General features: G+C 42.2%; 1 protein-coding gene across 3 annotated transcripts in view; it reads left to right on the top strand.

Annotated features, from left to right (window-relative positions):
• Nucleotides 1-1342, top strand: part of LOC118584334 (liver carboxylesterase 1-like) — a 31508-nt gene extending 30166 nt beyond the window's left edge. For all 3 annotated transcript variants that reach the window (XM_036188517.1, XM_036188516.1, XM_036188515.1), the window contains exon 14: nt 1159-1342. In XM_036188517.1, coding sequence (XP_036044410.1) covers nt 1159-1342 — 184 coding nt within the window. The remainder of the gene's footprint in view (nt 1-1158) is intronic.
• Nucleotides 1343-12620: the final 11278 nt, after the last annotated feature.

Below are 12620 nucleotides of genomic sequence, written 5' to 3'. Positions count from 1 at the left end.
AAAGCAAATTCTTCAAAATAACTTTATATTGAAAGTCTGGGATGGGCTGATTTGCGGCTTCCCAAGTCATCCTTAGAGTAACTCCTCTTTGTTCTTATACACAACAGACTTGATCCCAGAGCACTACCCACTCAAGCAACAGAACTGTCCTTGTACACAACTTTAAGCATGCTCCTTGTTTGGCAAAACTCTGAATTGCAAGCCTTTATCCTGTGATTTTTGCTCCTAAATCTTAGTGTAAACAGATTACAATCAGCAGAAAATACCATTGCTACTGCCTGAATACCATGCTTTCTAAAATTTCTCCCACTAGTTAAATAGTACATCAACTTTGAACTCAGCCTCTCGTAAAATTTCAGGGAATGGACAAAATATAGATATCTACAAAGGAACAAAGGAACATAGATTGCTTCCAATATAGTTCTTTATAGAGGCTGCATTCCCGTGTGGGTAAGCAGATTGACTTCTCTGTCCTTTTCCACATTAGCTCCTACTATACTCTCCTTAATTCTTGCTATTCTGCTTTACTAACTGCATTCTGGCTGTTCTGCAGCACACTCACCAAGCATTTCCAAACTCCTTCACAAACCAATTAAAAAGCCTTCTGAACTATATCACTGGATTAGTTAGATACTGTCCAGCAGCTCAGTAGCGATTTCATGTATTAGCTTTCAATCAATTCAAAGGATGGAAGATTATTTGAGGCTCTGAGTTACACTTGGACTTTTTATTTGGGGCCTGTGATGAGGCAGAACATCAAGGTAGAGACAAGTTTGTGTAAAAAGCTCCTGTCTCTTGACAGTAAGGAAGCAGTGAGATAAAACAGTGGAGTCTGAGCACTATTCAAGACCAGGCCTTCAGGGACCTACTTCCTCTAACCACACCCCACTTCCTAAAGTTTCCACTTATGCCCAGCTTAGTATCAGCCTGTGTCACATGAGGAAATTTTAATAGCCAAACAAAAATGTAAATCTTCTTAAAATGAACAGGTTGTCCCAGACGGGAAGTAGAGACCTGTCTATCTGTGGAAGGTTACTCCATCTGTGGAAGGTTACTGGTTTCTCCACCGAAATAAGCCAGGGCATCCTTATACATCTCCAAGCACCATTGGGACAGCATAGCTGATTTGATGGATTTCTCTTTTTATTCTGCTCACAGGAATCCCAATGGGGAAGGGCTGCCCCATTGGCCAGAATATGACCAGAAGGAAGGCTACCTACAGATTGGAGTCCCAGCACAGGTAGCCTATAAACTGAAAGACAAGGAAGTGGCCTTTTGGACTGAGCTCAGGGCCAAGGATGCAGCAGAGAGTCCAACCCAGAGGGAACATGCTGAGCTCTAATCAGGAGGCCCAGCCAGATTTGACAGCCTGGAGCCAAGAAAGGGGTGTTCCACAAAGACTTTTTGCCTGTTTGCTTGTTTGTTTGCTCTACAAAACAAGGCATCTTTCTGTTGATTGTATGAACTCCTTGATATATTGTGCAAACAACAAGAGGGAAATGTTGGTCTTTGTGCTCTCAGGTTTTTATTTGTTTGTTTTATTTATTTTTTATTTATTTATTTATTTATTTTTTACCACAGTGTAAACCATAACTTTGTAAATCAAACAAAAGTCTGTGTCCTTGAATCAAGATGAATGTCTGTGCCTCTGAGAGGGAAGTATGGAGAGAGATCCAACATCATGGAATGCCATCTCCACAGGGGGTGGATAGATGGTTGACTTTTCTGAATCATAAAGGAAACTAGCACACAGGGGTGGGGGTGGAGGAACAGATGAGATGATGTTGTGCCACTTTTTCCCGGGGATACATGAATGAAGGCCCACTCACTCCAGAAAGGGCAGGAATGATGGAGCCAAACAATAATTCCGCCTGAGTCCAGCTTGGTTTATTGCCCTTACTTATGTGAGTAGGGGTTTCTTACCAGTTTACTGAGAAAGTAGCTGCATCGTGAAAAAGTCCTACATGAGCATGGGTGACAACTGCCCGTAATTGCTGAGATGGAATCCATGTGCAACTAACCTGTCCACCCTATTTACTCCAGCACACTGTGAGAAGACATACAACTCAGGCAGAATAATACACAACAGGGATTGGATGGCAAAGAGAGTGACTAGACTCTGGTGAGGACCATCCAGAAGGAAACATCAACAGCTGGATTTTATGAGATTTTGGTGGGGAATCATAGCTGTTCAGATTATAATGTTACACATAAGGAGAACTCTGAATACTGCCTCAGTTCCTACCTTTAGGTGCAAAATGTTTTAATGAATGTGAGGAGAGGAAGGCTAAAGATTTTAAAGTGATATGCACCATGTGCAGCCTTAACAAGAGAGTATAAAACCCCTGAGAACCACAAACTCAAGGAAGTGTTTATACCCATCATAGGCTTTTCTCTGTGAATGTCTGTCAGGTGATAACAGTTAAGTTTGTGGACCTGTAGCAAGACTGCAATACAAAGTGTTTCTGGAGTTCATACACAAGGCACCTCACAGGTTCATGTTCAGGAATAAACAGAACTCTGTACCCATTGAAGAAAGCCAAAAAAGGGGGGCATATTTTTCACTATAGCTTTGTTTAAAAAATATTGCAAATAAAGAGAAGAGCTTGAAAATTCTACCCTCCCATACTTAGGGAGGAACTGGGAGGACTGGGGGGTGTGAGGAGAAAACCATAATCAGAGTATATTGTATGAAAAGAACCTATTTTTAATTAAAGAAAAGGAAAGAAAGGGTGGATCTATTTTGGAAGCCTGGATCCTCTGCACCGTACTCTATTCACATTATTATATTAAAAATGTCCACAGTTCAGATTCTAATCAATCCTCCACATTTCAAAAGTGAAATATGGGCCCTTTTACATATAGAAAAATCTATTTATTTTCAATTTGGTGTGTGGATTTTATTGCACATTTGGAACAGTCTGTCCTCAGAGACAGATCTAGTTTACTTTTAGAAGTCTAGTGGAGAGAGTGACTGAGATCACAAAGTAGTCCTTGTAAGACCTAGTCTAAAACCTTTTTCCAGTTTCTTTCTATACCAAATGGAAGCAAATAAAACATCCCAGAAAATGCTATCTTCTCTGGCATGATTATGGAGCTTACAACAGTAATTTCTTCCATATGTTACCAACCATACCTGCAAGGAGGGGCATAGGACATCAACTTTGACCCTCTTTCCCAGAATATTCTTTGGATGTTCATAGCAGGATGAAGCCACCACCACTCAAAGGCATAAAAACTTCCCAGAACTCGGGGGGAACCTATAAGCAAAGCATAGAGCACAGGAGTACCTGTCATTGAGGAGGCCATTATAGGTTTGGATTCCATACTGGTTGTGGGGGCCGTCCACTGGAGTAGAGTCAACCTACCAGTGGCCACACCCTTAGAGAAACTGACTCTTCCTACTCTAGCAATCAAACACTGTCAAAAGGGTTTAAGCTACTGGTGGGGACTCATGACTCCCCACTCCCCGTGCTAGAACATTGACTGGCGTCTCGAGTGCGTTGGTCCTGCCATGGCGAGAAGATGTGGTTTGCTCCAGTTCTCCCTGACTTCTAGCTCTACAATCCTTCCTTTCTCCTTCCACAGTGCTCCCTGAGCTGTGGGAGAGGAGAGTGATACAGGTGCCCCATTTGTGCCTGAGCACCCCACTGACACATGCTCTCTGTACATTGCACTTGTTGCTCTTGGAAGAAACAAAAACCGTGTTCAGTTCCCAGCAACCACAGAGTGACAAAGCACTGTAACTCTCTTCAAGAGAGTTCAGATCCTTCCTCTTCGGGCCTCCACAGGCACTGCAGACCTGTGATGCACAGAAATTCATTTGGGCAAAAAACTTATACACACAAAATAAAAATGAACAACCCTCAAAGAAAAGATGCAAATTTAGAAGGCAGTTTGATATCACTTCCATTTATCAGATAATTGCTACAGTGTCTTTTTTTTATGAGACAGTGTTTCTCTGTATAGCCCTGGCTATCCTGGAACTAAATCTCTCTCTCTCTCTCTCTCTCTCTCTCTCTCTCTCTCTCTCTCTCTCTCAACCAGGCTGGCCTTGAACTCAGAGATCCATCTCCCTCTGCCTTCCGAATGCTGGAAATAAGGCAGCTGTAATAGTGTCTTAGTTAGGGTTTAATATTTGTGAAGAGACCCCATGACCACAGCAACTCTTATCAAGAAAACATTTCATTGAGGGTGGCTCGCTTACAGTTTCAGAGGTTCGGTCCATTAAGATCACAAAGGGGAGCACAGCAGCATGCAGGCACATGTGGTGTTGGAACTGAGAGGGCTATATCTTGTAGGCGACAGGAAATTGACAGCCTGTCACACTGAGGGAAGCTTGAGAAAAAGAAACCTTAAAGCCCGCCCCGACAGTGACATACTTCCTCCAAGAAGACCACACCTCCCAATTGTTTCACTCCCTTTGGTGGTCCTTTTCTTTCAAACTACCACAAATAGGTTCCCTCTTGAGGCCTATGAGCTCCCCAATCGTGGGTTCTTGGTCATATTTAGAGTAGCTTGTATGAGTTTTCCTCCTGTGAAGCAGACATTAAATCCAGTTAGAAAGTAAGGCCACTATTGAATCTATGGGTTGTTATTATTATAGTTCACATGGTTCACAACTGGGAAAGACTGTTCATAAATTCCCCATCCCAGCAGCCTACCTACCACCTTTCTAGTATCATGAATGCAAGCCAGTAGGGGTGAAGCTTCCTGCTTAGTACCAAGTTGATTTCTCTATGCCCTGTGACCAAAGGATGTGGTGTCCTTAGCAACAGAGTCTCACTATAAATTTATGCTGGGCTATCAGAGCAGTGGCAGGAGCCTGTACCATTTTGGGGGTTCTCTCAGACACTCTTGGCTAACAACTTGAGTGGAGGAATCTCATACCTGGTACTGGGTTTTTATTTGGTAACTCATTGTTTCTGGGAGGAGTGCTATTCTCTATGTAGGGGAATTCCAATTAATATATTTCATATGAATATATGCTCATAAGATATTTGTTCTACTTTTCCAAAAATCTTTGGTATTAATTGGCTGTACTCCCAATCCTTCCTCTACCCTATCCTCTCATCCTTCTTCTCACTTAACCCCCACACTGTTCCTCTTCCCCAACCCCTATTACCTGTGTTTTAAAATCTCCTCTCCCATTAAGATCTTCCTTCTATCTCCCACCAATGGTGCTTTTCTAGTTTTCTGAATTCTATAGGTAGTTCAAGTTAAACACACAAATCTAAAATGTTGACACTGAGATATACATATGAGTGACAACATGTGACATTTATCTTTCTGGATCTGGGTTACCTCACTCAGAATGAGTATTTCCTGCTCCATTCATTTACCTGAAAATTTGTAATTTCATTTTTTATAGCTGAATAAAATTCCATTGTATATAGGTACCACATTTTCATTATCTACTCATCAACTGATGGGCCCATAAGCTGTTTCCACATCCTAGTTATTGTGAATAAAGCAACTATGAACATGAATGAAGATGTGTCTCTATAGTAGAAAATGGAATATTTTGGCTATATACCAAGGCATTTATATATCCAAAGGTCATATGATAGATCTGTTGCTAATTTTGGGGGAAACGGCACACTGACTTATGAGGAGACCTTCAGGGAGGCAGGATGATTCAATATGTGTGGTATGAAAGGAGAAGAGGAAACTAGCTGGGAAAAACAAGAAAACTAACAAGAATGATGGGGTGGCCGCAAGAGGTACAGAGTGTGCAGAGGGAATAAAAAAAACTCTAATAACACACCTGAGAAAATAACTTAGGGAAACCCATCACTTGAAAACAGTCCTTCAAAAGACATTGTAGAACTTAGAACTCTTAGCAAGAAGCTCGTGTGTAACAGTCAGAGCATTAGAAACAATGCTGTGTTTCTTGATTTGTTTTTGCTGCTACCTGGGGAAAGGGAAAAATGTTCGATCTTCTACCCAAGAAGACTACACTCACAGGTTTATGAGCATCATAAACCTACATCATCAGAAGCATTCATCAGCAGCTAGGTGTAGTTTTTACTTTCCCAGTGTCTTTCCTGTAGAAGAAAATGCCAGACATTTTAGCAAATGCTTAAGAATGAACAGATAGACAATTGGATGGACAGCGATTAGACTATGGAGGGATGGAATTAGTTTACTGTGGGAGCAGTCCATCTGCAAATGCCTGCTCTACAAGGTGCTGTGCTACATAGGAGCTCTTGGCAGGAATATTGAAGGCAATTCAGACAAGAAAGGAGATGGGATAGTGTTTAAGATTGCTTCCAAGCACAAGACCTTACAACTCTAGGAAACACAGCCTCGGGAAGGTGAAGCTCAGTTAGAAGTGGGACTTCATGGAGCCCGGCAGTAGTGGTGCATGCCTTTAATCCCAGCACTCAGGAGGGAGAGGCAGGTGGATCTCTGTGAGTTCGAGGCCAGCCTGGTCTATAGAGCAAAATCCAGGACAGGCACCAAAACTACACAGAGAAACCCTGACTCAAAAAAACAAAACAAACAAACAAACAAAAGAAGTGGGACTTCATGATGCCTCCCCTATCCACACCTATAGCCTATGACTGGTTGAGTGAGGTAGAGAAGCCCAGGGCCTAGTTTACTGATGGTTCTGCACATTATGCAGGCACCACCCAGAAGTGGACAGCTGCAGCATTATAACCCCTATCTGGGACAACCCTGAAGATACTGGTGAAGGGAAATCCTTTCAGTGGGCAGAACTTTAGGTACTACAAATGGTCATACAGTTTGTTTGAAAGGAAAAAATGGCCAGATGTGCGACTGTTCACAGATTCATGGGCTGTAGCCAATGGATTGGCTGGATGGTCAGCAGCTTAGAAAGAGCATGACTGGAAAATTAGTGAGAAAGACATCTGGGGAAGAAGTACGTGGATAGATCTCTCCAAATGGGCAAAAGATATGAAGATACTTGTGTCCCATGTAAATACTCAGCAAAAGGAGACTTCAGCTGAGGTGGAGTTCGGAAATCAAGTAGACTCGAAGACCCATTCTGTGGACAGTCAGCTTCTTTCCACGGCCATTCCTGTCATTGACCAATGAGTCCATGATCAAAGTGGCCATGGTGGCAGAGATGGGGGTTACGCATGGGCTCAACAACATGGATTTCCACTCACCAAGGCTGACCTGAATACAGCTGCTGCTGAGTGCCAGGTCACAACCTCTTTTTTTTTTTTTTTTTCTTAACCAGAATTAAGTAAAGTATGTCTGTTGTTCCTATCTCTCCAATCTCCCCACTTCCCAAAACTGATAGCTCACCTCTGTTCATCCTCTCACCCAGCAAGTAGCTCCACACTGAGATCCTCATAAGTGAATGTTTCCACAGGTTTCTAAGACAGAAAACAAAGTTCTGGTTCATTTTCCAGTTTTTCCAATGAATTTGGCTGGATGCTTTTATCCAACAAATCCAGTCTCCCTTCTATCCTTTCCTTGTTAGGAAAAAATTGTCTGTATCCTTATTTTACATGAGGTTAAGTGAATTTTATAGGATCGAAGTAACTTACTCAAGGTCACATGCCTAGAAAGTGACAAAGCCAACCTGGAATGCAGGTCTTGTCTTGTGTCTCTGATGTATTCTTTTTCTTCTCCATGTACACCAGGACACCCGTCCTCACCACCCATGGTGAACACTGCTCAAGGCAAGGTCCTAGGGAAGTACACGTCAGCTTAGACGGATTTGTACAGCCTGTGGCCGTCTTCCTGGGCCTCCCCTTTGCTAAGCCTCCTCTTGGGCCCCTGAGGTTTGCTCCTCCACAGCCTGCAGAGCCCTGGAGCTTTGTGATGAATGCCACCTCCTACCCTCCTATGTAAGCCCCTGGGTGGGCCTGGGTCTCTTTAAGTGAAGGTATCTGTCTCAGTGTGGTATAGGAATGAGTCAAAGGGATCTTCTAATTGGCTATACTTTCTTTTTAAATTTTAATTTAATCATTTTTCCTATTGCTGAAAATAGATTTTTATACACTATATCCTGATTATGATTTTCCCTATTCTATTTATTTCCCCTGTTCCTCCCAGTTCCCCTTCACCCACTTTTTCTACTGGCTGCATACCCTTTCTGTCTCTTGTTAGAAAACAAACTGACATCTAAGGAATAATAATAAAGTTCAGTGAGATAAAACAGAAACAAACCGGAACAGTATAAAACAAACAAACAAACTGAAGAAAAAAGCAAAGAAAAAGCCTGAGTAACATCTATAGATAAAGAGAAACACACGTTCACACAGGCAGGAAATCCATAAAAACAAAACTGGAAGCCATAATATGACTCCATTTGAGGAGCAGTATGGAAGCCTAATAGAGCAGAAGCTTCTTAAAATAGATGCATATATACAGGCCAAATCACAGGGAAGACAGAGCCTCAGCTAGACATCTCCCATAACCCAATGAAGACTCCAGCTCCAGGAAGGTTACATCTAAGTGAGTTGTTGTCTAGAGGGGTCCCATGTGAACTGCAAAGCAACCCAGGCGTTGGTTGCTCTCCACAAACGGGCAGCACAGTGCTGTTGCTGAAGGCAATGTCCCATAACTCACAGGACGTGGAGAAGTTAGCTGGTGCCTACATAGAGCTCTCACCCCTTCTGACTAGTGTTCCCTGTACTGGAAGATACTCTGCATACTCTCAAAGGAGAAAAGTAAACACCAGCCCAGCTACAAACCCTTCCATCTATAGTGGTGATCAGTCGGCCTGCAGGACATTCTGGTGAAGTGGCAAGAAGCTTGTGGGAGTGACTAACCAGATCTGGTTTGATTTGAGGCCCACTCCATAAGATGGAACCTGTAACCCTCACTGCTTGGGTGTCCAAGAACCAAAGACTAGACAGCCCAGGGACTTAAGGTAAAACCAAATACTACTGGTCTACAAAAGGAATGTAGCAACAAAATGACTCCTAATGACATTCTGCTATACTAATAGACCAGTGCCTTGCTCAGTCATCACCAGAGAAGCTTCCCACTGCAGCAGATGAGAACAAATATGGAGACCCACAGCCAGACATGCAGAGAATGAGAGACCATGGAACACTCAGCCCTAAATGGGATGTCTCCATAAAAACCCTCCCCTCAGGGCTCAGGGTATTTGTGGAAGGAAAGGAGGAAAGAATGTAAGAGATAGAGGAGATGGAGGACACCAAGGAAACAAGGCTTTCACCACAGAATAACTGACACACCTATGAAGTCACCGAGATTGTGGCAGCGTGAACAGGGCCCACACAGATCTGCATCAAATGGGGTCCTAGAGGAGAGGACACATACCGCCACCCCTAAGCCAGAAACTATCTCCAATTAATAACTATTTACAAATGAAAACTTAATTTTCTCCAAAAGAGTCTCACTGGGGAAATAAACCAGACTTAAGGGTAGGCCCTAGGCCCTGTAGTAGATGGTCAGCAGCAAATGGACTCAATGGCGTCTTTGGAATTTTTTTGTTTGTTTGTTTCATAATGTTTTGTCAGAGCTTTATTTATTTATTTGTTTGTTTGTTTGTTTGTTTGTTTGCCTTACAGGACCTGTGTGTATATAAGATCTCAATCAATGGCGTCTTTGGAGGTTCTTGTTTCCTATATGAACTCAACTTTTTTGGAGGTTCTTTGGCTGTCCTTTCTCATGGCATCCTTTAGATCATTAGTATGTCTAAGCTTAGCTTTCCGATGCTGTCAGTCTTCTGAATCCCTTTATTTGGCAGATTCTTAGTGAGCAAGATATATTCTAGGTTCTAAAATCCCATTACAGACCAAAAAAAAATTCCTACTCTAGTGGACATTGAATATAAATTAACAAAACAGTTGTAGATCATTATAAAGTGTGCTAAATATTTTATAAATGCCCACTGTATCAGGCAGGGGAAATACTTCCTCATGTTATTAATTCTCCCATCTTGAACCATGGCATTGCTTGGGAGTAGAGTGAGTAAGGGTATAATGAGTAAGTGTTTAGTTTCTAGGACACAACCTGAGCAATGTCTGGATTGACCTGTCAGCCTAGTCATTAGAGCATAGAAGCCTAAAGGATGCAGATGGTCCCAGAGCCACCTCCAGGGCACCCAGGATACCTACAAGTGTCAGTTTAGCTATTGCCTCCTTAACAATGCTTCAATGAGCTAGGATCCTATCTCTAGATGTCTTCCAGCCTTCCCTTGCTTTTCTTTTTAAAATATTTGCTCATTTTGTATTCTTATTGCAAATGTAAAAATATGTACATATTTCAGAAAAGCCTAGGAAAACAAAGTCAAAACTTGAAATCATGTACATTTAAATAGTTAGACTAGCTGTTCACTTTGACTCATGTCCAGTTTTATACCAGTTGTATACCTTCTACTTTAAAATGGATCAGATATGCAATGCCACCCTATACAATTGACTGTGAACCTAAAGTTTATTAATAGTTGTATTTAATTGGGCATATAACTGTAACTTACTGATCCAGTGTCTTATTTGGGGACATTGAGGTTTTTTTTTAATCTCAACATCATAAATGGTGCTGTAATAAAAATATAATAGATAAGCCAGGCGGTGGTGGCAGCACACGCCATTAATCCCAATACAGAGGCAGGCAGATCTTTGTAAGTTCAAGGCCAGCCTGGTCTACAAAGCAAACTCAAGGAAAGACACAAAGCTACACAGAGAAACCCTGCTTTGAAAAAACAATATGTGTGTGTGTGTGTGTGTGTGTGTGTGTGTGTGTGTGTAATAGATAAATCATTACACACAATCATGAATGTCCTAGGACAAGTTCCAAGAAATAACATTTCTGAGCCAGAGTATCTATGTAATTTCAATTACGTTTACTTCTAGAAATTCCCATTTATGTGTGTGTCTATTTCTTTCCATAGAAATATGAAAAAAAACATCCTGTAGACCATTACCGAATATTAAATTTTCTGAAAGAATGATTTTTGTCTATTGAACAAACACAGTAACACAACAATAAAAAAAATGTGACTTTGCATGTCTCTAAATACCAGTGAAGTTGATCTCTGTACCCATTTTCAACTCTGAATTTCTCTTCCTGTTGTGATGAATATTGTTAATGGTGGTCTTGGGAAACTTTCTCAGGATGGAGATGTGGAAGTCATCTGTGCTGGCTGCACCCTTCCCACTGTGTCAGGGGACACCTGTGTCACCCTGTTCTTCTGCTTGATGGAAGTGTATTAAGGACTAGAGAGTGTTTACCTGATTGAAGAGCATGGACACCCTGCAGGTCATTCTACAAAGCCTAGAAAAAGGAAAAATTCTGTCTAGACACTGCAGGAACTCTCTTTTCTCTTAGAGAAGTCAGGCACATAAGCACATCATTCCTGCGTCCAGAACATCCCCAAGCTCTGAGATAGGAAGAAGTGCCAACTCATTCTCCCTGTTCAAAGTTAGTAGGCATTTATAGAACCATGGGGTTACCTTTAGGAGCCACGGAGACTGTCTTAGGCACTGATTCTCCACTAGTAAGCTCAAATTCACAAAGCAAGCAATGCTAGGCCTCAGATAACATATCCAGCTTCGATCTGCTATAACTTGGGTGTTGTCTCACCTTCCCAGGTGATCCTAAGACCCAGTGGCAGGGCAGATGCTCTCAGAGCTCTTCACCAACAGAAAGGAGAGCATTCCTCTCCAGTTTTCTGAAGATTGTCTCTACCTAAATGTTTACACACCTGCTGATCTGACAAAGCACAGCAGGCTGCCGGTAAGCATGGGGACCACTGGTCCAGACTTGTAGGTTCCAGCATCGGGCTCTTCTGTGCCACTGGGAGGGGGTGAGGGAGGCTGCAGCCTTGTACCACAGACAAGGCTAGAGTTCAGGCCCAAGGATGTCAGATTTTGGTGGAGGCCGCCTTGCATCTGAGATGCTCATCTCAATCTTCCAGGCTTATGGGTGAAATTATTAAGGCCACTCCACATAGTTAAAAGGGAGGTTTATTTTGTGGGGTAACTTACAAATGAAGGGGTAGGTTGCAGGGTCTGGCAAAGGTATAGCACAGTCCAGTAGTGTTCTCTGGAGCATTCTGCTCGGTCTACCTCCAGCGTCCAGAGTCCCAGAACCAAGAGAGAGACCTCCTCCCGATCCTTGGTCTTCTGCTTCCTCCTCCACCCTGCCTTGTGGGCGTGACCATTACTGAAGCCTCAATGGGGGTTGGAACTTCCAGGCCAATGCTGGGATGGCTATCCACTACATCTCCCCCTTTTGTCTAAATAAGAAAGTTCTAACCTAATACAAAACTATATACAAAGAGATGGTTATCAAATATTGTCCAGGAGTAATGAGGGATAATGACCTAGATAAGTTGGAATTACAATAAGTGCAAACAATATCAAGCAAAAACACATAGTAAAATCCAGGGAAGTCTAGAGCATGGGTAAGTGGCATGTTACAAAGATCATTCCAAAAGGTGTCCTATCCTAAAGAACCTGAGTCTAATACTGAATATATTCTATCTAAGATATTATATATGTATATATACTAAGTTGTAGCTATAACTGCTAATCTCCAACCTCATCAAAGACCTGAGAAGGAATATAATAATACCTGAGAAATGGGAGAAGGACGCAAGCAACTTTCAGGAGTCTTGCAAGAGTAGACAGAGACAGCTAGCAGCCTGGACAGTCACCTAATGT

The sequence above is a fragment of the Onychomys torridus genome, chromosome 5 (genome assembly GCF_903995425.1).
Source record: "Onychomys torridus chromosome 5, mOncTor1.1, whole genome shotgun sequence".
In the NCBI taxonomy this organism is placed as follows: Eukaryota; Metazoa; Chordata; class Mammalia; order Rodentia; family Cricetidae; genus Onychomys; species Onychomys torridus.
The sequence above is the reverse complement of the archived record's forward strand: the minus strand, read 5'-3'. Positions and strand labels throughout refer to the sequence as shown.